Source organism: Rhea pennata, chromosome 1 (genome assembly GCF_028389875.1).
Source record: "Rhea pennata isolate bPtePen1 chromosome 1, bPtePen1.pri, whole genome shotgun sequence".
Lineage (NCBI taxonomy): Eukaryota > Metazoa > Chordata > Aves > Rheiformes > Rheidae > Rhea > Rhea pennata.
In genome coordinates, this window is record NC_084663.1 from 3,590,404 (window position 1) to 3,617,527 (window position 27,124).

A 27,124-nucleotide genomic window follows, 5' to 3' on the forward strand; every position below is an offset into this window, starting at 1 on the left:
GAGAAAGAGGAGGGTTTTGTTTTTCAGCTGAGGGAATTTTTCTATTAGGGAATACTTGCTGGAGAGTTGATTGCTTTTTTTTTTTTCTTTTAATAGTCATATGGTTTGTTTGCATATAAATGTCTGTGCAGTCCTGGTGGCAGAGCAGAGCTTCTAATGCGGGCTGGAGCTCTCAGTTTGGTAAGGGGAAGTGTGCCTTGCCTGGTTACCCCAAAGGCCCAACCTGAAGCTCATCTTGCTATCACAGCTGCTTGACTGCCCCTTTCTTCAGACCTGGTCACCCACTGCTATTCCAACTCTTGACCCTCTCACTGAAGGTCAGCTGGCCTCCAGCTGGTCTAGGGTGGTTCTCCAAGCACAAGGTCAGGGATTCTCCTGCCAGAGAAACATGAGGAGACCTCTGCAATCTCTCAGGAGCCACGACTGAGGTCTGCAGAGCAATACTTGCCCTTTTCATGCATCACTTCAAGGGCTACCCAGACCCATTGCAGCAGATAATAAAAATTATAAAGATTTTTAACTTTTGAAGTTTAAAAATCTTGTTACTTATTTAAATAGTTGCTCATATAGAACAGCCATCTATTTCCAGGGACTCTTGCCCCATTCCTCCCTGTGACACCTGCTGTCTCATTCTGCAGACATCTGAATTTACCCCCTAGCTTAAGAATAGGCCCTGGATGAAAGTTAGTATGGAAACTGGCTCATCTGTGCTCATACATCCACCAGATCAACTGTGGATAAGGTGCAGAGTAGAGGACTCTCACTGTGAACAGATCAAGGCCTTCCCTTCACTGTATACCTGCAGCAGGACAAGCTTTCCTGCCACAGATGAACCACCCAACCTGGCAGGGAGTGCCAATAACAGAGAGAAAGACAAGTAGTAACCTTGGCCTACCCCATTTTGGCTGCTGATCAGGTGTAGCAGACATTGTGAAAGTGTGCATGTCTACTCAAAACAGCTGGACTGAAATTTCCACCTCATGTCACTTTTAGCAGCTATTAGATGACTCATGGTTTTCAACCACTCTTCCTGAGCCTGGGTGTCAGACATACTCCATCTGTTGTGGAGCACCAAAATTTGACATCCTGTTCCCACTTGTTATCTCACACTCTTTTCTTCTTTCTTCTCTTGACAGGGCACCCTGCAGAAGTTTGTAGATGACCTCTTTGAAACCATCTTCAGCACTGCTCACCGTGGCAGTGCCCTCCCCCTGGCTATCAAATACATGTTTGACTTCCTGGATGAGCAGGCTGACAAGCACAACATCCATGACCCTCATGTGAGGCACACCTGGAAGAGCAATTGGTGAGTAAGACAGGATACAGCCTGGCACCAGGTCCTAAACCAGAAGAGGAGGAAAGGGACATGCAATTTGGGATTCAGGTGCTGAGGAGAGTGGTTCTGGGCTTGGTTTTCCTGACCTTATGGGGTAGGTCAGCTATGCCCATATTCTAGAGGAGGCTTCCAAGAGTGGAGTGCTTTGGCTCTAGGTCTCACTTTTCCCTATGTAAAATAGGGATAATGGTATTTCTTGAGGATCTCATAAGGATTCAGGAGCAAAGACTGTGAAGTATTTAAGTACTATAAGGCCAGGCCCATATGCATATCTGGGAAGGCATAGGAGGGGATCCAGTACCACCTTCTTCATCCCAAAAGGATATTTGAGCTCCCAGTGGTAGCTTAGGGCTCCTTTTGATTGCCCACACATAGGCATCTGGTACCATCTGAAATGCTTTATGGTGTCCCAGACATCCACAGGCACTGTTCAGGACCCACAGGACACTTGTAGCCTCCTGGGGGTGGCAGCTGGAGGCCAGGAGAGATCCCTTGGGGCATCTGAAATTGTATTAAACACAGGGCCTACAGCTGGATTTGAGTCCCTGTTGGGGCGAGTGACAAAGGCTAACATCAGCCCCCTGCTCTGGCTCTGGCTGCCAGGCAGCAGCCTCTCCTCATGCATGTGATGGGACAGAGGCAAAAAGCCACCGTCAGCAGAGAGAAAAGATCTCGGCAGCTCCTCTCTGCTGAGCCTCCCTGTTGGAAAGAGTCCCCTGGGGAATCACTCCCTCCCTTTTTCCTGTGCAAATACAGGGACTATAAAAGGAACAGCAGAGGAGAGCCATGGGGCTCCCAGCTCATGCATTTTTTCCTTTTACCAGCTATGCTGATGGCAGATCGTCACAGTGCAGTGACATAAAAAAAGAAACCCCATGCACCAAAGAGGCTTTCAACTAATGAAACATTAGCATATTATTAACATTATCTGCGGCACTAATCTAAGGCTGATTGCAGCCACTCAGACTAAATGAGCAGGAGGTTTATTTAAGGGGGGGGAGAGAGAAGGCAGCATGGTGGGGGGAGGAAGGGGCAGTATGAAGAAATCTGTTCAATCAGATTAAATTAACTCCAAGTCACATCATGGGCTTCATTATTCCCAGATAGGGACATCATCCCCTTGCCCCTCCCTGCATACACTCAAGCCCGCATGCATGCACTCTGTGCTCCTCACTGTGGCTGTTTATCATCCAAACAAGTGCAGATGGAAGATGCTCTGAGTGGTTCACTCATCTAAGTCTTCCCTCTGACAGACGAACCTCCCATTCCCAGCCCCAAAAGCTTCTCTCTCACAACTCTATCAGGTCTCATTGCTGGCATCTCCTATGCCTGAACTTCTGCCCCTTCCCTGAGGGGGCTTGCTCAGCTGATAGGATTGCCTTTGGGAGGCTTTCCTTACCTTTGGTCCACAACTTTTCTGGCTCAGGAAAAGACACAGTGGTTTAGGCAAACATGATGTCACGCCTCTGTGAGGATATGCTAAATTGCCTGCTGTTACCTGAAAGATATCAGACTTGGAGATGAATTGTTTATGGTAAACGCATGAGAATAACAAGAGTAATGGGAAGGACCTAGGAAGAGGGAAGTTTAGCTTCAGTACCAGATTAGACTGACAAGTAACCTCCCCTTGGGAAGGTGTAGACCCTGAAGGTAGACTTTACAGTCTACCTGACAGGAAGACAGAGAGACAACAATTTGATGCTGTGATCACTGACACATCTCAGCTCCTAGGCCGTGGTCATATGAATGCATTTGCTCTGACACAAGAAAGCTTAAGGCGAAGGCTGGAGGTAGATACCTCAGGGCATCACACAAATGAAAAGTTCTTTTGAGGAAAAAAAAATAAAAAGCTTTGAATTGCAAGTGGAGTAGCATTTTCTTGGTTAGGGCAGATTAATTTTCATTTCAAAGGTTGCAACACTTCTTCCCTTTTCTTTTTCTTTCTTTTTTTTTTTTTTTTTTTTTTTTTTTAACCCCTTGGGGAAAGAGGGTTTTCATAGGATATGCCCTCAGTGTGCCCAAGATCTTTATCTTGTAAAGACTGCTTCATGCCCAGTGTGCCGGGATGACGGGCTAGTTCAGACTTGATGACCAAAGTGCAGCAAAACAAGGTGCCCACAGCACACAGTGCCACTAACATTCCCAGTCTAAACCTTAGAACTGGACCTACCTTTTTCTCCATGAAGTTACTGTAAGATAAAAAATAAAAGCCAAGTCCACCACTGACTTATGATCCATAAGTTGCATGAATGTGATGTCCAGCCTCGTGTGATGAAGCAGCCAGCAGTAGCTAACTCTACATTGCACTCTAACCTAAAAAAGTTGGAATCCATTTTCATCACCTGAATTATAGTGTTATTAATTTAAGTGCAATTTCCTGAAGGCAGAGTTGACATTGACAGTAAGAGTGACAGAATCTGGCCTGCAAGGGTCCCAGGACAAAGCCATTCCTGATGTGATCTACTGCCATTCATAGAACCTTTGGGGAAGAATTCATTGCATATCAGTGATAGAGTTAAGGCTTGTCTCAGAAGTCCTATCTCTACACTACAATCTTTTATGCCTATCAACCAGATAGCCTTGTAATATCAGAAGGTAAAATCTGCGAACTATGCACTGATTCACCTCTTCCACCCCTCCTATCCCTCTTGCAGCTTGCCCTTAAGGTTCTGGGTTAACATGATCAAGAACCCACAGTTCGTCTTTGACATTCACAAGAACAGCATCACAGATGCCTGCCTCTCTGTAGTGGCTCAGACCTTCATGGACTCCTGTTCAACCTCAGAGCACCGCCTGGGCAAAGACTCGCCCTCCAACAAGCTTCTCTATGCCAAGGACATCCCTAGTTACAAGAACTGGGTGGAAAGGTGAGTTTTGGTTCTGGAAAAATGGCACAAGCAAGTGGTACAACGAGGCCCTTCTTCATTGACGGAGGTAGGATGCTTCCTCAGTATTGTTTTTGGTAGCTGCCTCTGGTTTTTTATTATTATTTTTTTTCCTCTGGCAGCTGCTTGACTTGAAAACTCCATGTTAGCCTTTTATTCCCACATGCCTTAAAGCAGAGATGAAAATTTAATTAAAAGTGTGAACTGAAGGTGTTTGTTGTTGTTGTTTCTCTTGAGGAGAAAGTGTTGAGAAGAGACAGAGGGAGGAAGAAAAGGAAGGTGACCGAGTCTGAGCTCTGCCAGGTGCATGGGCTTCTCAGTCCTTCCACGCAGATGAGAAGTGGTTCACTGTTCTCAGTCCCTTTGTACCAGTCCTCACCCTGCCTAGGTCCCAGGGTTCACACAATTATCGTCCCCTTTTCTGAGTCAGGTAGCTGTCCATGGAGGTTATTCTGTTCCTTGAAAGGACTGGGCAGTTTGATTTTGCTGCACTGGTAAACCAATAGGTTTACCTACGTACACCTAAAGGGCATACAACCAAGACAACTGTTTCTGAAGGATGTAGGATGTTGAATTTCTCTAAGATTTTCTGCAGGAGCAGCAATAGCACATCTTGCACGCCCTTCAGTGGGAACTTATCTGCTGGAGCAAGCCTTGCAGAAGTTGATCTGTGGTTTCTTTTCCAATATTCCATGCTCGCTTAGCATTATTGACAGATTTTGAAACTGCGTAGATGGAGAATGATTGCTTTCTGTAAGTGAAATAGGATTATAAAATAGGATTATTTTACAGATCATTCTTGTATAATGACATCCAGTTTTAAACAATAGCTTGTGTGAATGACTTCATAAGCACCACCTGAAACTGATACCATACTGGTGGTTATATGAGATCTCTGCTACTTCTGTCATACTGCATCGTAAACCAGGGTATTTCTTTTGGTGGAGATGATTTTCTCTCATTTTGTGAAAGCAGAGCACAGCTGAGGAAAGAGCTCTGTATTCTAGTCTACATGAGGTGATTTTTTATTTTTTACAATAAAGCTCCCCTTGGTTTCTGATTTGTCCAGACCATTATTTTTAGATGTGGTTAAACACTTCTGCAAATGTCGTTTCTAGGCAACCTGTAAAGCTCTTACGAGCTACCTTGCTTAATTATGACCTACTTCTGGTACTGTGTCCAAGTTTCTGAATATGTATTAAGGTTGGTTGCTGGATCAGCCTGGATATAGCAAGGAATGTGTAAGAGATTTTTTTATAAATCAGTTTCAGCTTACAGTGACCTGAAGGTGTCATACTCTGGTGACTCTAACAACCTTATATGTGGTTGGTTTCTGTAGACTAATACTCTATTTTGCATATGCCCCTGGTTGATTTTTATCTTTGTAGATGTTTTGTTAGGAGATGAACTAAGGTATGTGGGTGGAAAACAGGGCATAGCTTCATGCAACAGCTTTTCTCTGGATAAAACAGAGAACTGCAATCCCCAAAACTTGTCCATTATTAATTTACTTTAAAACATTTTGGAGCTCAGCCCTGTTGCCCAGTAACTTTCAGTAGTAGGGGCTACATTTCCCTGGAGTTTTCCTGAACAAGTGGGTTTGAAAAAGAGGTGAATAACACCTTCTGCTTCTAGTTAACAGCACTGAATTTCTGGGCCCAGCATGTGCTGGGTTGTTATCTGTACTAATATTTAAAAACCTTAACTGAAGACCAAAGGGAAGCTGTGGGTTTTGGAATATAATTAGAGCATCTGACCTGCTAAAACTTCTGTGAAAGACAAGGGTTTGGATCAGGTCTTTGTAGGCTACCTGAAAGGAGAATGGCTTTCAATTCCACTGACTCAAGGCAGTAGCATCTGGATGCTAAGGTAAATCAAAGGAAAATATATCAAGGATGAATAGAAAATAATTTCACTTCTACTCTGAGCTAATTAATTCATTTTCTCTATTCTACAAATGTTTGTTGAGGCACGTACTCCAACTCCAATGGCTCCAAGTATTGATTGGAGCTTTTTCTGTAGTTAGCATCAGTTAGAGACAATATCGCTCAAGACTACTAGATTTCTTCAAAGAGAAAATCCTAAGATACAAATATTTTCAGTCAGAGAGTCTAAGAAGTGGTTGAGTAAATCAGAATAACCTGAAATCAAATTAACTTCTTTGATGAAGGAGAATCTATAAGTGGGCAATTAGAGGTAGGTTGTGACCCTACTTGAAGGCACTCTGGAGTAAGAGGAGGCTCGTGTCTTTTAGGATATTTACTGAAATGTTAACTGGACTGGGCCAGTCCAAGCCATCCCTTTAAAATTACTAGTTTCTCAATGGGGTGTATGCCTTCAGGGCTCACATACTCAAGGCAGGGAATTATCTTGGCACCAAAGGAGCAGAGAAGGTAGCAGCAATGGGCGAAAGTATGTACTTGCCATCAAAAAAAAATTTTTTGTTTTCCACCCCTGTGGAGTGTGAATGCATGATGGATGAGAAGGCAAAACATGCAGGTTCTTGCCTTGCCTGACCAATAGTCTACCTCTGTGTACTACTCAGCTGGGAATGTTGTTTCAACGATCCTTTGTTTCAGCCCAAGCAGAACTGGATTCTGCATATCTGAGCAATCCTGACATTTGGGAAAGCCAAGTTCAACATCCAAATTCCAAACCCAGGGCTTTTTCTCTTTGAAAACGTATGGCTAAAAAGTACCTAAATCCATCCCCAACTTGGGTTTCCTGCGGCAGATGAGGTTTAACTGTGACAGGGGCATTAGCCTGGGAAATGGGAACAGACTACTAGACTTTTGTAGAAACCATCATGAGGCAGTCTGTGGTTCACAAATAGGGTAGATGCTTTTCAGGAGTCAGTATTTGAGTCTACTGAAGCACAGATCTGGCCAGAGCATCTTCTTTTCCTCCCTATGGAAAGAGAGGAAAAGAATGGGATTCTTATCTGACTTCTGTTATAAAAATCCATAGGCTTTGCTGAATTCACGTTAGAGGAGCTTCAGATCTGCGTCTTTTCAAGTTTATATTTCAAATGTCCCCTTTGTGCCTAGAAGTCTAGAGGACTCAGGAGCATTTGATGCAATCTCGGGACAATACAAAGGGGAGCCTGTCCTAATTGAGACTGTCTCGTTAGCATTCAGCACCACACTGAAAAGATGACAAAGGGTCATGGCTGACCTTTCATTTCTCTCTATGCTGCCAAGCTTATGATAACACTTGTTTGAACTTCATTAACACCGTTTAATTGCTTGCATGGCAATCAATATGATGTTTCGCTACCAAAGTCTGTCATGGAGGCAGGGATGTGGGAGACAGAACAGGGACAGAGCACAAAAAGCAGAAGCCAAGGAGTGTTTCTTTTGCACACTGGTGCCCAGAATGCCTGCAGTGCAGCAAAGAGAAGAAGGGACTTGGACTCCCTTTTGGCTGCCTGTTGTGTATAAAGAATAAGGAAAGCTGAAACACAACAGAGACTTTGAAAATATTCTTATGCCTCTAAGAAATTCCAGCAAAGAACTTTCAAAATAGGTTTGCCAGGCCTTGAACTAAAATACATTTAAAGTAAATTGATCTATGGGATTCAGAATTATAACAACAGTGATTTATGATCTTAACCTGAGTATGAAAACTACCTGACTTAGCCGTTGGGACCCAGAGACTTGGGCCCCTGATGTCACACCTGCCTCCCTTTCCTGAAACAACTATAGTTTGCTTGGCATTACCCTTCTGGAATCAAGGTGTTAAGCTTATTAAAAAATGTGAGAGCAGTGTTGAGAGTTATTAAAAAATGTGAGAGCATACTATGCAAAATGGATAGTCTGTCTCCATTTTGGACCTAATGTACGTCAGTTGGTAGCCTCTGATTTCAGGACTCTGTGTTCAATAGCTTGTTTGGTCTCTTCCACTCCACTCCTTATGGTGTGTGTTGATGATTTTGTAAAATAGACTGATTTAGTACAATAAAAATTATTTTCTTCACATACCCTTATTTTTTAAGTTACTGAGTCTTTAAACAGGAACACTGAGGTGTTCCATGGGCTTTAAAAGACAGCATCTAATGGCAGGTGGAAATTTTGGCTCCACCTGAAAAAAAAATGCAATCTTCTACATCTCCCTTTCCTGCCAGAAAGAGGGCTCAAAACATAACATACCAAAGGTCAAGGGTGAAGGGTGTTGTCAGAAGAGATAATAAAAAGCAGTATTGGAAGGGGCCTCCAGAGGTCAACCCACCCAGCCCCTGCCTCAGGGCAGGATCAGCTCTGTCAAGCCTTCCTGACATGCTTATCTACCCTATTCTTATAGGCCTCCAATGCCTGAGACTCCTCAAGTAATCCGTTCTTGTGCTTCCTTGTCCTTCCCACTGGAGCATTTTCCCTCATGGCCAGCCTAAATCTCCCTAACTGCAATTAAAGCCCATGCCATCTCATCACATGCCCAGGGGCATTCCCTCTCTGCTGCAGCTTTTAGCATGTCTGAAGACTGTTAACCTGAGTTTCCTCACTCTTTTCATCTCTAAAAGGCTCCTGTTATTTCCTCATAGCAATAAAACATAGCTCTTACACAGTGTAGTTTTCAGTAGGTGGCATGAAGAAAATGTCTCTACTCAGAAGGTACAACTGCAAACCCACACAGACTCTACACTGAGCCAATGCTGGCTGGCTTCTTCTCCCAGAGAAACTACCTGTGCACATATTCATTCTTCAGCTGCTGGCTCGGTGCCTCCCACTCATTCTCTATCATTTATTCTGAGACAGAAAAGAGCCAAAAAAACGCCATGCACATGCAAAAGAAAATCATTGCCCTACAGGATACGTACAGAGTACTTCCCTAGTGCATTTCATAGCGAATCGCTCGATCTGAAGATCTGGCAGGCCTCGAGCTAACTTTGGAGGTGGGACTCTTTGTTTAGCTGTCATGCTCTTTGTGCTAAAGTCCAATTACTGCCCAACAGCCTGGCCTTGACCCTCTCTCCAAAACTAGATCAATAGGGAGTAAGAATCTTGCAGCTGCCTGCAGCTGAATCAGCACAGACACAAGCTTCTGCAGCTCACATCCCTCCCAGCAAACTAAAATTGCCACGTTGTGTCCACAGAGGAACCAGCAGCATGCCCTTGAACTTCTTCACTTGTTCCCATAAACATGCTGGCTGGTAGGTGGTTCCCAAGCTTTTGCTCAGCCTTTTGTGATCTAGCTGTCCCCTATATCCCTTTCATACATCTCTTCCTCCTCCAGTGGTCCGGATACAGACGGCTATTGCATAACTCTAATTATGTTATTGCTGTAATTGCGTCTGCCGTCTGCAGCACATGGGTTTGTTACAAGCTTTTCATATGCTAAAATGATTATTAATGAGCGTAGTCCCAACCCAGAGCCGGCACAACAACAGCCATGACAAAAAGATCTTTTCGAAGGCAATTAGCTCCATGCTAAGCTGTCTAAACCATAGCAGTGCTGGAAAATTTCAGACTGGATAGGAAGTACTGGCAACAAGGCTTTTCTCTTCTCCTTTGATGAGTTAATGAGTTACTGAGTGGCAGCAAGCAGAGTCATGCTTGTGAAACAGCTTCAGTAAGGAGCCTTTTCTGGCTGGTACCTAAGGCAAGAGCATTTACCCTGCCCCTAGCCCAAACAGAAGGTAAGATATATTCCCAGGTCATTGCTGCATTACTTTGCTTAGAGGGAATAGATAAATAAATAAATAAAAAGACTTCACAGGGAAAGAGGAGGTTGTGTAAGAACAGGAACAGTTTTTTTTCTCAAGACTAAAAGGGAGCATCACTTTACCTCAGTGTGTACAAAACTCTTCCCCATCAAAGCATGACAGTGGAGGGTCTCATGGGCTCTTCTGTTCAAGCCAGGTTGGAGTGAGTTGCGTCCTAATGACACCTGTTAAGTTACTTTCTATGATCTAGTCATCTTACGTTCTCCATTTGAGTTGCCCACGTGCCTGAGTGGGGGCCGATGTGGATTCCCCCAAAATGCTTGAGGGTTTCATTGCTTGTGATGTCTAATGCATGAATTTTCTGACACATCAGAGAGTGAGCAGCCTTGAGATACAAACTCAGTCTCCCCCTGTGATTCAGTGGAAACTCAAGCCATTAAGGGAGGATATTTTGATATGCAGCTAAGGATCTTCTGGAAAGAGCTGGACAGAGACCCACTGGAGATGATGTAAACTAGAGCAGAGAAGAAGGAGCAAATCTGGAGCATCAGGGCAGTGTGGTGCATGCCTGACCAAGCAGTCACTCTATTCTGCTTTTGATTTCAGTCATGAATCCATGGAGGCAAGCTAAGCTGGATTTGCTGCTTTATCACCTTTCGGTCTCCTTTAGAGGGAACCTGGGCTAGTCTTGCGTTCCCAGCTTCCCAGTGACTGAAGTTGTGTCAGCAGCACATTGGCAGCTTTGCAAATGCTGGCAGTAAAAATTCAAGGATCTCTGGGGTTTAGTGACAGCTTCTCAGTGGTTTGGAAGACATCAGGGGTATGTAAATGATAGAGAGGCTCTAAGTACCTCGGAGGATCAGGGCTCAAATGAAAGATAAATAGAGACTCAGCAGGGATATTGATCCCTGCTAAGTTGCTTTAATATACACATTTATAGTTGCTTGGATAGTGCAATGATGGCTTCATTAGAAGCATATCAGTATAAATAATAAATTGTTTGGTCATGGCAGAGTTCTGATGGAAGGAGATGTGTCCTTTCGCTGTACTAGCAACCAGGTTTGGTTGTTTGATTATTGGTACATGCTGTGCTTCCCACTCCTGACCCCCACCCCAAGTAAATGCCATGTTTTTTTTCTCCCTACCAACCCTCCCTCACCCCCAAGTTAACACCTCCAAAATGTCTTGGGTTGCAATCTTAGTGAGAAATGACTTCTCAGTTGTGTAATATGGCTGACTTGAGCCTGGGGGAGATTAGAGAGTTTTGGTGTGGTAATGGGTGGTGACCCATGAATCAAGCACATTGAGGTCATGGCTTAAGAGTTTATCATGGCCGGAGAAAAAGCCGTGAAATTTGCATCACTGCATCCTCTCTTCCCCTCTATGGAGCATTGTGTGTTACTTTCCATTGGTTTGTTGTTTAGCTGAGTCATGGAAGTTTTGTGATGCTAGAAAAAATACCTCTGCAGGGCTGAGAAAAGGTGTGGGAGGCTTTCAGGTCCTTTTGAGTTGCAGACCCAGGGGAGCATTGCTGCAAGTGAAAGGGAGACAGAAGGAGAAACTTGGGGAAGCAGATGGTGTATGCCACTGCGTTTCGCTTTTCAGAAGGGCCCCATCCCTGCACCCAGTATCCCACCACCTGTTGATGCAAACTGAACTAGATGATGAACTGGTTGTCAGAGCCAGACTGTCAAACACAGCACGGTGCTGCTGCTTTACTCCACTGGACTCATTTACTTTTGCTGTGATGTAGTGTCCTTCACTTTTCAATTCATCCAGCAGGTGGATGCATATGCAGTATTCATGAGGAGTTGGGCTCCCCTCCATGGGTTCTTCTTAGGCACCATAAGTCAATGTATTTCATTGCACTGCAGGCTCTTTTCCCCTACAAGTCCATGAACTATACTAGCTGCACAAGGATGAACTTTCCCTTGGCTATCAAAGCATACCTTGTTTTTTTGGTCACAGGACTCTGGTTCTCAAGAATGTGCTCCAGCAAAAAGGAGCCTGAAATAGCACTTCCAGGCATGCTATCAGCACCTCACAATATGTCTTCTCAATGTGGATGCAGCAGATGTCTGACTTTATCCAGTTTCTGATGGTGAGAACTGCTGGAGTTTGCTGGGAGGGGCAAAGCTCTAGAAATGCCTGTTTATGCTGTTCATTGATTTCTTCTGGAGGTAGCTCTGCAGGACAGGTCCTCATGGGGTCATGAGATTCCAGATGGCTCCTTCCTCAGATACTGCTGTTCAGGCCCACTCAGGAGTGGGCAGCATGTAAAGAGAAATCAGGGTGAAATCAAGTCCAGACCACTCATTGCTGAAGGACTGGGAGTGGGCAATTGTCAGACTGTGGGATAGAGATTGGAAATTTTGACTGTTTCTGAGCCCAAAAGATAAGAAGCTAGGACTCCAGGGAAAACAATTTTGTTGTATGTACTAGAAGTTTCAGTAAAGTTAATAAGCTTAAAATAAGTCTGTATGATGAACCAGAGACTAAATCTGGAGGCAGTCTGACTGGAAGATTTTGAAGAAAGCTGGCTTGCTCCTAGGTCTTTCTTGGCCCAAGGGTTATATCAATTCCTTCCTCTACAAAACCAGGACAGTAACTGAGAACCACTCAATAAATTGGGAAGGGACTGGGAGGCACAAAATCAGACTGAGGTAATACTGGAGCTTTCTGATGTGTGAGTTTCCTCCCAGTGCTCTTGCACTGTTTATTCTTTCATAAGAGACTCAGGCAGCTGCTTGTCCCACCCTGTCATAGAAAGTATTTTCCCACTTGTCTCTCTGAAGGATCCTTATCATACAGCACTTCAGTGTCCAATTTCTCTGCAGTGGAAGACAGCCTCCAGCTCAGCAGGTGTCTTGACGCTGTTTACAGGACACCTGTCAGCTCTTGCATCTCCCCATCCCCTCTGCCTCCTAATTATAAAATTGTGGATCACTGCAGCAATGGGCTTCTTATTTTATTTTCCTTGTGCACAAAATGTCAAATTGCAGAAATTAAAAATGTAAATGATGGTGTCTAATTAACCAGTTGACAGCAGAGCACAGCTGCGAGTGACAGTGACTGATTACCTTCCACAAACCTTGTCCTCCAAGACCTGCCTTACCCAGGGGACGAAGGACAGCAAAAATAGCAACTTCCTTAAAGAGACATTGCTCCACTGATGAAGCCTGATGCATGGGCAATGGTTATAGGTGGCTCCATGTCCTATGGATAAAGTCCTAGTCCTCTTGAACTCAAGGGGAAAAGCTTTGATTCCTAAGGGAGGCTAATTTTCCCCAGCCAGGGTGGGGATGGAGGCATTAAAGCTTGTTGCTTTGAATTGTGATAGCAGGCTAGCTTAAAGTTTGAGGCAAAACCAAGGTGCTGAGAAGCAGAGAAGTCCCTAGGATAAACCAGATGATTGTGGGTGGGGAGGTGGATGATGTTAGCCATGGATATAGGTGAACAAGTGTGAGTGGCATAGGCAGGTATGCAAAGGGATTTTGGTGCATGGAGTGAGAGTAGGAGCTCTCAGTGGGAAGGGAGTTCAGTGTGACTTCTCTGCAGGATTAGAGGCAATGCTCAAAGACCTAGAAGGCTGATGAAGAAATCTAGCAGCAATAGTTATGGCGTACTTCTTTGATGGCATGGAGAAAGTTTACAGGATGCTCTTTGGAGTTTCAGTCTCAGAATAGGGTTGAATGATTGCAATATAAATCTGATATTCAGGAACTAGTGGTTCATCTCTAAGTTCTACTTTTGGCTAAGTTACTTCCTTGCTGTAAAAGAAGAGCTTGATCAGGTATTTCATTCATGTACAGGAAGATCCTGAAAGACACTGAGAAGCATGTCTCTCCCCTCTGTGTCGTTGGCTTTCAGCTTGTGACTCCCTACTCTTTCCCGCCCAAGAAACATCTGCAGTTCTCTCTTGCAGGTACTACTCAGACATTGCCAAAATGCCAGCAATCAGTGACCAGGACATGAATGCATACTTGGCTGAGCAGTCTCGCATGCATATGAATGAGTTCAACACGATGAGTGCACTCTCGGAGATATATTCCTACGTTGGCAAGTACAGTGAGGAGGTAAGAGCAAAGGAAAGTAGTTCTGCAGAGCCATGCGGCAGACCATCCATTTTCAGGGCCTAGTATGTGCCACAGTTCCCTGCCTTCATCCTGGCTAAGAGTCTCATGGATTTAAGGAATGAAAAGCAAGAGTGGGTACCTGAAAGGGGGAATCCTCAGATTATTAAGTCCCCCCAACACTCCTCCATCTCCCTATTCTGTTTGTCACCTACTGTTGGTTCATCAGATTTAGATGGTCTGCAGTAGTTAATGATCAGGTGTTACCTTACTACAGGGAAGCCCTATGTGATCTTTGGATTATATACGATCAAAGGCAAATATAAGGACCAGCTTTGCTTTAGATGCAGTATACAGAGACAAACAGAAGCTCGTTGTATTTCTGTGAGAGTCCAGCTGACCACTGGGTGATATTGCCCAGGGAGGAGAAGCTTAGGAGAAGTTTGTCTTTTGAGCCCATGAAATCAACCAGAAAATCACACTTGCAAATTAAGAGAAGTCATGTCTGGCTTAGATATTCCACCTTGTATCTACTGATAGACTTCACCAGTAAGAATTTCTAGGTATAATCAACCAATTTATTCACAGTTTGGATATAGATACAGACAAAAAAGGAGTAAAGACAGCGGTTCTTTGTTCAGCATTTCTGTGCGAGTTTGGTGCTTATCTAACAGTATCAGCTAGCATAAGCCATGTCTGCAAACTTTCTGCACCGATGCTCTGACAAGCCCCCTCTCATCCTGCTTTCTAAGCCAGAGCTACTACACTGTGTGGTAGGAGCAACCTGAGGCACAGCCTGATTCTTCAGGGCCCAAACACTCAGCTATTTCATCCTGGATTTTGATAGCTGAACCCTATTTTTCTGTTCTCCTGTTGTTCCTCAGGCAGCTCCATCCTGTTTTGCAAGAACTTTACTGTCCAAAACTAAGAGTCAGAATCCATTTTTCAGTCCATTCAGTATGTAGGCATCTAGTTTACTGTTACCACCTATCTCCCCTCTGTAAACAGTAGAAAAAGCTGTCTCCAGAGTGGTTCATCCAAACTATCTTGGACTTCTTTCTTAGATTGTTTGGATCAGTCTCTGGAGATGCTAGTCTTTCTCTATGGACTAAAAGGGAAGGCTAAAAACCACATGTAGATTGCAGATAAATATACTTCATTTAACTTAAATATCTAGAATGAAGATATTTGTGTCTTAGCCCATGCCTAGATTCCCATTACATGCAACGTAGACCTGGGACAGTATTCAGTTATTTAAATATATGTGCCCAGAGCCTTTTCAGATGCTTTAAAGCATCTAAGAAGGGTCCAGAAGGTATTATACAGGACTTAAAGGTGACCTGCATGGTCAGGTGAGATACCCTAGGATGTGTCAAGTGGCCTGGTCATCTGGGTATAGGTAATGAGTCAAGCAAGCCACCAAATAACTGGCTGTCTAAGATAAGGATCCATTTAATCACTTCCAACATGGAGATCTGCATCTAGTCAGATCAACCCCAAACTGCCTTTTCAGTTCTCTGTTGACTAACTTGCTGTGCATGATGTAAACTAACCCTAAGGCCCACCCCAGAGACAGCTGACCTTCATCAATTGCTGTAGGATATGAGGTTTGGTCCTTCTGGGCAGAAAAAACACACCATTTCTTTCTCTCTCTTTTTGCAGATTCTTGGAGCCCTTGATCAAGATGACCAGGCTGGGAAACAGAAACTTGCCTACAAACTTGAACAAGTCATAACTCTCATGAGCATAGACAGCTGAGAACTGTCCTGCCAGGGACACCCTGGGAGGGATAAACCAAGTCGTGCCTCACTCAAGACCATCATCTTTACCAAGTGCAAGTTTTGATTGGCTGGAAGCAGTCACTGAACAGCTCTCGCTCTTCTCTTTCTCTCTCTCTCATTTCTTTCTCTTTCAAAAATCTATGGACAAAGTGACAAAGCCCCAGGGGTGAAAAGGAAAAGACTGCAGAGGAATCTCGGCTCTGGGGACATCAAGACATTCAGGTGGAGCTCTTCTTTTTACAACTTCCCTTCTGCCCTTGGTCTAAAGAAGAACTATTAAAACAAACAAACAAAAGCCTTCTCCCAACATTATGTCATCAGTCTGCGGATGGGAAATCAGGAGGTCACCTCTGTCATGCTGCTTTAACTGTCCATCTAGGGCTGTAGCCTCTGGAGCGGACACGGAAATGAACTCAGTATTACTAAAATTTTCTCTGAGGGGAACGCAGCCTGCCTGCAGGGATCCTGGAGGGCAGGAGCAAATGGAGATCCTCTCCAGCAGAGCCATGGAAACTCTATCTCTTGATAGCAACCCACTGGGAGAGGAATTCAAGCCTCCCCGAAAAATGTCACAGCCCAGTTCAGAGTGGGACCATTGTGGCTCTTTTCTGTCTGGGCAAACAGCAGTGTAGAGCTGCTCTCTTGGGGCAGGGGAAGGGTCAAGAGGGGAGGAGGAGACCGATGCTCCCCTGCCCACGTTTCATATGGTTATTCTTATTTTTCAAAGAAACCTGTGTTCCTCTCCATTGTTCCCATTGTGTCCTGTTGGTCATAGCGCTGCAACAAAAATGCTCTTTCTGCTCAGTGGTATCCTGTTGGTGGTGATTCTGTTCCCTATGGCAATGGACAGTGCAGCGTCTCCCTCATCCCCACCTCAACTTCAAAAGCAAGAGACACACATTTCAAAATGTTCTGGATGAGGTGCTTGACCTCAGAAACCAACCAGAGGGATTTTTTTTTAAAGCTGTTTGTTCTTTCCCTTTTGTTTCCTGAACTGGAATACTACTAGTGTTTCTTTTTCATGGTGGAATATCAGGAGCATACTGAAGGGCTTGTTATGAAGCAAAGTGGTGTATAGAACTGATTGTAGAAGCTTCCTTCAACTCCACCACTAAGAGGAAATATCACACATTTTGGAAAGAAATCTGTGAGGAAATTCAAATGAAACACCCCTCATCTTCTATTCAGTGCCAACTTCTGGACCTTCCTTTTATCCATTTCTGGAACCAGCCAGCCCTGCTGAAGGTACAGCTGGTGCTTGGGAAGGATTGCCACCTCTTTGCACTTCAGAGATCACTGTCATCACAGAACAAGGATGGGTGATTACTCCTTCTTTCCTCTGCTCAGCTCCTCCACAGCAACTACATCTCCATCTGTTTCAAATCCAACTGAATGTGAGTGAGCTCCTGCCTCTCTTCTGCATTTGGTTGTTTTTTCCATACAATTGTCAATGTGGTTCAGTGTCATGGGAATCTAGCAATGCTACAGAGCCACAAGGGATGTGGACAACCTCACTCCTGGTACAACACGGAGGCAAGAGCCAAGTGTGCATTCGTCTCACCAGAAATGAACTGTGCTCACTAGTAGATGCAGGAATGGTGTGATGCTGTGAAGAATCAGCCTTCATCTGTCTTGTGTCATCCTCAGGAGGACAGCCTGGATCTACTTGGCAGCTGGAGGGAGGAGGGGTACAGACAGGGTGTGTAAATTGATTATGGAGTGAGTGTACTAGGTTTTACTCATGCACCTTGCTAGCAAACCAGAACTGCTGCACAGCAACTAATCACTAGCAGATATGATGGGAGACGTGGTGCAAACAGGAGTTGGTTAGGAAACAAATTTCATTCAGCCAAGCACATAAACATGTAGGGAGGTCTTTCTAAAACCACTTAAAGAACAACAGTCCAAAATTGGGTGTTAGGGGGGAGAATATCACAAGATTCATGTTGAAACAGCAAACTTAGGGACACGTCTTGGTTTTAAAACCCCAGACATTTCTCTCTTGATTATAATTATTATTTTGTGTGTGTGTGTGTGCGTGTGCGTGTGCGTATTCGTGTGTGTGTGCGTCGTTTCCTTTTTAGTTTTGCTTGCTTTCTGTTTTGATTGCTGAGCTGATGGACTTATCATGCACCTTATGGACATCTCAGCATTTTTGAGAGGCCTGCACACTGGGGCTGATTTGGGTTCAATTGGTTCTGCCATGGTTTTGTTGATTCATTTAATAGTGTTGGCGCATGTTCCAGATCCATTGATTATGGCTGTGAAAGTGGGGTGGAAGTCCCACCAGAGCCAGTGATAAGAAAATTACAACAACAACACAAACACAATATTTTTTATAAGTACATAAAAGGAAAATTAAAAAAAAAAAAAAAAAAAAAAAAGAAACCAAAGGTTTTGACAAACAAAGTGCCACAAATGATAAATACGGACCCTATTGTCATGCCTTGTACACACAGCTGGATGGTAGGAGTTTAAGGGCAAATAGCTGGCTTGGAGGGAAGTGGTTATGAGTGATGGGCTACACTTTCATGTGCACATGAAAGGCAGAAGAAGCTGTTAAAAAAATTAAAATAAAATAAAAAGAAGAGGGTATTAAGCTGGTGTAATCCTGCACTGTTACAGATGTCAGAGGAACACCACAGGGGAAATCTGAGACTCACTCTGCTTATTTTTAGTGTTTTCAGGGCTGTTTTTTTATGATGATGATGATGATGATTGTTTTCCATTGTTATTATTTTATTTCTTCTTGCTGGTACGGAGTTTTTCAACTGTAAAATATATATATATATATTTCAAGAAAAACTTGAACACCTCAGAGACATTGAGAATGAAACACTTATGGGAAATGGGAAGCACTATGAGGTGGATATCTTATCCCTTCCCAAGCTCCCATTTAGGCATTTCCTTTTTCTCCCCACCCTCTTCTCTCGTCTGTCCCCAGAATTTGAAAGAAAATCTGTATTTTGATTTTCTTTCTTCTCCTCTGTGGGGTCTTTTTTTTTTTTTTTTTTTTTTTTTTTGTGTATGTGTTCGAGCTGATTTTGGTTTTTGCTTGGAAAATGTGCCAGAATTGTGATGATGTAAATGCATAGGCTTCCTGCCCTGTCCCCTTCTGTGCCCTCCCCATTCCAGACGTTGTTGCAGCCCCCCGCCCCAAGTCTACAAGAGATCTTGGCATCTTTCATCTCAGCCTCACTTGTTAAGCTAATTATTTTTGTAAGAAGTGCATGTAAAATACGATTAAAAACAAAGATGCAAGCAGGAGAAGAATTATCACTGCTATGACGTGGATGAATTCTTTTCCCCTTCCTTTGCCTTGTTTCCCCCCAATCCTCTCTTTTTCACACTTGACCAGAAGTGCCCAATGTAAGTGGTATTTCACATAATTTTTCAAACCATGCAGAGAGAACTGGAGCCAAAGTCCCTAGAATTCAATAGACAAGCTCCTAACTCACATAATATGCCAGATAATGTGCTGATCTTTAAGGATATTTCTCAAAAACTGCAATCAAGATAATGAAAGCTGACACTTGCAGCACCATCAGGAATGGGGACCACTGTACGTGGTCCTATTGAAAGAGCTAGGATTATTTCTTCACTGTAGAGTTTGCTCTGGGAATTTGCATCTGGGTTAGAGGAACAAAAGGCGGACAGCCACTCTGCAAACATACAGTGTCCTCCCTGGGAGTATATTCACCCATCAATGTCAAAATGAGATCTGAGGCATAATCCATCATTTCACCTGCTGTCACAGACTGAGCCTTCCAGTAAAAGGAGTTATGGGAAAAGTTGGATATTTATCTGCAGGAAGATGCTAGAAATTCTTAGCACTTGTATAGACAGCACATTAGAACTGTGGAAAAGGAGAAATACACAACTTAAGGGCACCCTCCTTAGGGTGCATAGGGGCTATACCAATTTTCAGCAGATATCGTTTCACCACTGTGGTTTTCTTATATCGCTCTTGCACTGGAGCTTATAAAAAATCTTATGACCTAATGAAGATTTATCAGTAAACCATTGGTGAATGTTTGTTTTAATCAAAAAGCCACTGCTGAAATTCTCAGAACTTATGCACAGGCACCAAAATTGTCAGCTTTTATGCACAGACACACAAGGAAGTTATTACCATGAGGAGAAAGAGACCAAATAAATCATATTGCTGTCATTACAATTTCTAATAATGATATCGACAACTGATAGATGATATTTTAAAAATCCGTCGGCCACTCTCACTGTGTGGTCAGTCAACACAAAGATTACATAGCAATCCAAGCACTAAGCAGCTATTATCAAGAAAATGATTCAAGAGTACGCCAAAACACAAAATGTACATCTGCCCTTTGGCTTTTGTGAAGGGCTACAAAAAGAAACCATGAGCAAGACTTCCACAGGGAGTCTGGAAACCTGAAAAGATTGAGTCCTGTAGCCGCTTACTGTGGGGCATATGAAGCTCCATGAAGTAGAGGGACATGTGCTGTCAAAATAAAAGACTGGGCTACTGGAGACGATCTATACTCCTCTCCCACATAGCCAAGGCTTCCATAAGACAAATCATGTTTTACCCCTCCTAGGAGCATGCAGGAGAATAACTCACTGAAGTATCTGCCTCTTATAGCCTGGAGAGCTTCCTTGGTGCTGTAAAAGAGATGAGAAAGGAAGAAAACTTGTCCTGTTTCCCAAACTGATATGGCAGGCTTTAGTATGCAAGAGGTAAGGTCTTCCACAGAAGTCTGGTGCTTTCTGTGTGAGCAGTGTCCACTGATGGTGGGGAAGATGCTTCATCCGGATAAGCACTTGCCAGTAGCCTTACCAGTCCCAACAAGGCATTCTTGGTCCCTTTCTTCTTCTTGGTTCAGCATGTGGCCAAAAGAGTCAGAGAGAGGGCAATGGATAGAAACATGCATGTTGTCCCATCAAATTTTTGTTGGTTTTGGATGTCTTACTAAGACTATCCAGAGAGTCTCAGTCTGCATATCTCCCAGCCGTGGATGAGAATGTAAGTACAAAAATCCAGCTCTCAAACAAGTACTGTCCTCTGAAGTCCTCAGGGCCTCTCCATTCCTACAATGACCAGGGGAGCCCAGGAAATGGAGCTCCCTCTCCAAGCTAGGCAGCTACAATCGTTTATACAGTAGATCATTTTTTGATGTTGGCAGAGACTTCACCTTGGCAACTGCTAGTTAAAGAAGATCTGGAATAGCCTTCGTGATGCCAGTACAATTTTTTCTGTGCATTTGATGAGCAGTAGGTTTGTCCTCTGGGGCAGGTGGAGGTCTGGGGCTATTCTAGCTCTTGTGGTCCTAGCTTGGTGTGCTGAGGAGCAGCACTTTTCCTAAAACTGATGAAGTGAGTGAGCCTCCATGTTATCGTGTGAACCTCAGTCTCCTTGCCATTTTTAGCCTGAGTTTTTCCATTTTACACCCGATGCCATCTCCATCTCTGAATAGTGTTGGGTCCTTGTAGCCTTGCATTTTTTCCCCACCACTGCCATTGTGCAATGTCCCTTCCCCTTGGAAAGTTGTGTTCTGTCTTATATGGGACAACCATCATGCAGAGGACACTTTGAAACTGGAGCTGGCCAGCCATGGGACACCTCAGTTCTCTGCACTGTTAGAGAAGTATCCAAGGGGAAACAGGCTTACAAGGAACTAATTTCCAGAAGGATGTCAAAAAATAAAAAAAGATTCACGCATGGAAAAAATGAAACCACCAAAACAAACAAAAAAAAAAAATCTCTACCATCCTGGTGAGGATATAAAGCTATTTAATCTAACCAACTAGTCATGTGTGTGTTTTTTGTTGCTGTCATTGTTGTTTGTCCACTGATGCTTTTTTCTTTTACTTTTTTTTTATTTTTCTGTTCTGGAAATAGAGAGTTTACCTCATTTTTTTTTTTCCATTTGGAAACAGATCACCTCAAAGACATTCATAGCAGAGAGCAGTGTGTAGGGAAGCTCAGTAAAGGGAATCTGGGTGTGCAGAACAGCGGAAAGATGTAGGAGATTTTGCTTCCCTTCTCTTGACAGTGTAGTGTGGTGGGACTCCTCAACTCCAAGGACAGCATCTCCCAGCAGAAGCGATTGCTCTTTACTTTCAGACAGACTGAGTCACAAAGAGCCAGCTGAAGAAATCAAGGCATATGTCTGAGCTTACAGTCCTTCCTGAAAGCCACTTTTTTCCAGCTGGCTCCACCACATTAGACCATACGAGACGTCATTGCCCAGTCTGCTTCTAGATGGTTGGAGCAGTGTCCAGATGGATTAAGGGAATACTTTAGAGAAACTTAGTGTTACTTAAAATTTATTTGCTGCTGTTTTTCCAGTCCCTGGAGCAAATCAACTTTCTAGCTCAGAGTGGTCTGCAGAAACAGAGACTAGGTGCTAGCTAAATGGTCCCAGCATTTTCCCCAAGAACACAAGAGGCAACTGGATTATTTAAAGCCACAAGACAGGCCCCTCCTAGTGTCTGACCCTGTGTCTTGGACATACACATGAGCCCAGAAGTCTCATTCTCTGTTTTGCTAAAAATTCCATCCTACATACAAAATCAGTGTAAAGACATATCCTTCACTACAGTGTTACTAATAGCCTCAAAGAGATGTCAAGACAGCATTAGAAAGGAGGTTGGGATCCTTTTCTTTTAGGTTGTTGTTGTTGTTGGTTTGATTTTTCTTTTGAATTGATCCTAGTTAAAAAAAATAAATAAAATCTATACTATTTAAATTGGAATCCCGTTGTTACTTGGTAAAGGCAAAGCTTCTGTACCTTTGTTATAATTAATTGTATACCTGTGTATGTAAATATAAGGCATTCCTATTTTGCAGTCCAGAACAAAAAAGAAAAAAAAAACTATTTGTAATATAGAATAAAGTTTATTAAAAAAATAAAGAAATAAAGAAAAGAGGCTGTCATTGCTGCTTCCTGTGGCTGAATGAAGCCAGAGAGAGAGAGAGATGGAGCAAAGGGAAAAGGGGAGCTCTTGGGGAAAGCACTGAGACTGGAGAACAGAAAAGTACTTAAAGTAAGGTTGCTTCACTGAGTCCTCTCCTGATTTCAGGCTCTCCCACCATGTCCCATGACACCATGGGTTGTCATCAGGCAGGACCTAAAAGATTTCTAAAACCAGAGTCAACATTCAGCCTTGCAAGGTAGCCCAAAGGCCAGAAAATTTGGCTGGCAACAGCTCTGCTGATGGCAAAATGGAGATATATGTAGGTGCTTTTCACTGCTCCTACTCTTCAAAAGCCAAAGTGGTATAAGCAGAACCATGCATCTTTACCAGCCTCCCCCACCACTATCTGTGCCCAGCATCTCCTTATCACCCAGCCACATGCCACCACTTTCCTAGTCACTCTACAGAGATTAAACAGAGTCCAGGCTGCACATTTAATGCTGATGTGACTCCTGCCATGCTCCCAAGGGCTAAAGCCAAGCAACCTGCTAGGAATAAGACAGCAGACAGGACTGACGGGACACCTGGCCAGCTGCTCCTTGGGATGCAGCAAACGAGAAGTCTGTGTCGCCTGTAAGGGCTCGCATCAATCAGCCAGCTCATGCCAGCATCTCGTGAGTTGGGCAGCAGGGTGCCTGGTCAGGTAACGCCTGTCAGACCCCCTGGTCAGCCGTGTGAATGGTGGGAACTGATGCTAAAACCACTCATGTACAAAACAGCGCTTCAGACTTCAGCTACGCCAAATTTTTTGTTTATTTGGAAAAAAAATGAAAAGCAATCCTTTGATATTTCTAATTAAAAGAATAGTTCTTTTTTTTTTTCTTTTTTTTGGGGGGAGGACTTTTTTAAACTTAAACCAAAGTATTTCACAAAAGCTTCCTGCAGTCACATTGATTGTACCTAATATTCAATCAAAAGGAGTATTAGGGCAAGTCTCTGCTAGGCATTGCATAAATACAGAGTGTCCCTGTACAAGTAACAGCTTCACATCATCTAAGCAGAGCAGGAAAAGGAAGAGACGGGGAGGAAAACGAGGCACAAAAAGATGAAATGAGAAAACAACACTTACTAGCTGTGCTCTTCCCACAAAAACACTCTTCCAAGCGTTAAATAGGGATGGAAGCATTTGCTTGGCATGGTTAAACAAACATCTCAGGTTTGCAGTAATTCCCTCTTGCCATCTGTAAGCTTGAAATGTTTGCTTTCAAGGGAGTCACATGCATGTGATTGCTATTTCTTTATGGAGGGTTTTCCTGTTGAATCAGTGAGAGAGCAGCAGGAGTAAGTGTGTTAAGGAAAACGTCTGACATGAAGGTGCTTCCAACAGGACCGCAAAGCAGTTGTGCCAGCTGTGGTACTTCAGAGGTCTTCAGAGACCTCAATCCATTGCAAATGCATAACAGACAGTATGACTGTCTTCCAGTTTCAGCCAACAGAAATAAGCCTTTTGCACTAGGAGGCAGCGCTGTACTATATCCAGCACAGCTGTGAGCAAACCCAAGGGATTTCACATGAAACAGTGTAGGTACCAGTGCCTGTCCTTCAGCTTCCCCTCAGCCCCATCAACACAATCACCAGTTGAGGGACATATGACCAAGTCATCATCATCACAAACATCTTTACCATTGCCTTCTCCAGAAGCTCTGAATGACTCTGTTCAGCTCCCAAAGGGTCTGAGCTGGATATTCAAGGACCAGTTTACCTTTAAAGCATGCAGGAACAATCTTAACAGCTCTTTCATCGTTAGGACCATTAAGGTTTCTGTACACTGCCTGTGATGGATTCTCCCTCCACCAAGCTGCAGAAAAAAGGCATTTCAAAGCTCCTCTGCTTTTATTGCCCAGGAGAGAGGTGATACCCACTTCCTGTACCTCAATCCATCCCTTCTTCAGGCTCCTCCTCTGAAGAAATGGTGAGCACTTTCCTCAGCTTTGCAAATGACATTCCCCAAGCGTCCCCTTGCATCAAAATAAATAAATAAATAAATAAAAAGGCACACAAGAGCACAGGGGTAGTTTAGGAGCATGTCTGCAGCTCAGCTTTCCAAAACAATCCCAGATGTCAGCTGAAAAGGACTATTTCCAGCAACCTGGAGAGCATTTAATTCACCTCTATTATTTCCTGGTTCCCTCACTCGCTTTCTGATGCTTCACAGGTTCAACTGCTTGCAACACAGGAGGTTTTTCCACTCCCTTCATTCCCCTCACTGGGGGGTTTCTCATTCTGTACAGTGTAACTCCAACATTAGTTGTCTTATGCCAGCAGATATAACGTGTATGAGAGAACTAACAGACCCTCTCCAAGACTCTCCCTCACTTGTGTTCAGGGTCTGGTTCATTACCTTCCCCAAGGTAGTGATGGTGATGGAGATCATAGCTGCAAATCAGGAGTCCTGAAGAGACCAGGTTGCTTTGAGGTTAAGCTGTGCCAGAACATGTCATAGCAAAGAGATTTTTGGATCAGTGAGGCTTTATTCAGAATTATCCTCAGACAAGATATTTCTCCTCCTTGCAAAATCACCCTTTTTTTGTGCCTGGGATGGAAGTCAGCTGACTGGCTGCAAATGGTTTCTGCTGCACTAGTTCTCTCTCTTTATACATGCAACAGAGAAGAACAGGTACTTTCAGAATACAGTTCATCTCACTGCAACCTGAATGGCTAAAATAGATCAGTTAAATGCAAGTAAAATACTTGTTTCCCCTCATTGGCCTTAAGGATGATCGAGGGGGCTAGGCCAAGTGTGGCTGACTACGCTACGCCTTTCTAAAGCCACTGTGGTGAATCCCACCAGTGGGTCTATTTTGACCCACTTTGTTGTTATAGTTGCTTGAGGAAAGGAATTGCTTTAAAGTTGCTATAAATGCAGCAGAGCCCTGATCTCCTCTGAGATGTGCTGGGTGTTCCCATAACAAAACCAGTATCTTTGAGGGAAGTGGGAATCAGTCTGATCTTTTGCCATCAGCTAAGACATTCAAAAAAAAAAAAATGAGAGTAACTTTTTTTTTTTTTAAAAAAAATTATTCTTCAAATTTTCTGCCTTCTCATAAATTCTAATGGGAAATGCACATATTGTCCTTATAACTCCTAGATCCCAACATGAGGCCAAGACATCGCAGAACAACTTTCGTTCAGTATGTCATATGAGATGCAGCCCGTGTTCATACAACACAGGCAAGCAGAGCACTAGTAAGTCACAATTCCTGACACACTAACGTCTTATGGGTTGGCACATGATAACCAGATAATGCCATCAGGCATTATGCTTTTTCTGGCTACATCTCTGATAGTAAACACAACGAGGCCAATGTGGAGGATCAAGCACTGTGTTGACATTGTCTGTGATGGTTAGTTATTAGTTTGCAATTTGGACAGTGCCAGCTTGCACTCTCTCAGACAATGTCCAGGAACAGTTTCGGAAGAGCGTGCACCAACACCTTTGCTGGAGTACCAGAGTGTCAGAGAAGAGACCCTGAAACTCTTCCAGGGCCTCGCCTCCTCAGTAAGGATATAGTACAGGTCTATAGGCAGGTCTATGGGTCTATAGGACTACATGGACATGGGGGGGGTGATGCTGAAGTCTTGGCTTGAGGAGGTGGTTTGAGCAGCACAAAGGTTAGGGACAAAGCACTTCACAGCCTTCAGTATTCACGGAGGTTTTACTACCAGTTGTTTTTATTTCTATCCCACAGCTTGTACAGCAGCAAGGAAGACTGTTGGCTATAGTATTGGGATAGATTTGGCATCTCTTCTGCTGTACCCCAGAAACAAGGTCTCTGCAAAGCTGCATGACTATGCCCTATGTGAGAGCTTTTTCACCAGCTATGGTATGGGGCAGACCTGCAGGCATCATACAACGCCTTGATATTATCAGGAAGTGCTGAATAGGAAGCATCTACCATTCAAGACATCAGGGCCACCAAGTTGACAGTGCTGTGGCTCTGGTCCTGTGCTCTCCCTTCCTTCCAACAGATGAGAGTAAAAGAACTAAGACTGCAAACACTGATCCAATTATGTTAATGGTACCTAAGTCTGCTTTCTGCCTTCAGTATCCCAGCCAAACCAGAATGCACTCACCAGGCAAATTGTCTCGTAAAACTGCCCTGCTTTGGATTAGCGAAGGCAATCTGATTAACTCCCCAGCAGAGGCAAGACACAACACCAGTCTAAGTCTCAACTACTACATCAGAGACCTCCGGTGAATTAGATCCAGAAGAGGCAGCTGTGAGTTATGGGGCTGGAATTCCATCAAGGGCTTCTGGGGAGGTCATAAACCACTGAACAGCTCTTGCACTCTCCCCCTTCTTCCCGTCCATCCTCCACAAATAGAATTATAGCCCCATAATTCAATAGGGGTCTGTTTATCTGCAGGAGGACAAATGCAAGGAGCCATCTGTGAGGGTGTTTGGCTGTAAATCCATTTTTTTCCTGCTGTT

At 43.7% G+C, this 27,124-nt stretch overlaps 1 protein-coding gene across 1 annotated transcript in view; it reads left to right on the top strand.

Annotated features, from left to right (window-relative positions):
• Nucleotides 1-22,468, top strand: part of PLXNA4 (plexin A4) — a 466,810-nt gene extending 444,342 nt beyond the window's left edge. Inside the window, exons 29-32 of the mRNA XM_062580398.1 lie at nucleotides 1,137-1,306; nucleotides 3,991-4,203; nucleotides 13,806-13,956; nucleotides 15,616-22,468. Coding sequence (XP_062436382.1) covers nucleotides 1,137-1,306; nucleotides 3,991-4,203; nucleotides 13,806-13,956; nucleotides 15,616-15,711 — 630 coding nt within the window. The 3' untranslated portion in view covers nucleotides 15,712-22,468. The remainder of the gene's footprint in view (nucleotides 1-1,136; nucleotides 1,307-3,990; nucleotides 4,204-13,805; nucleotides 13,957-15,615) is intronic.
• Nucleotides 22,469-27,124: the final 4,656 nt, after the last annotated feature.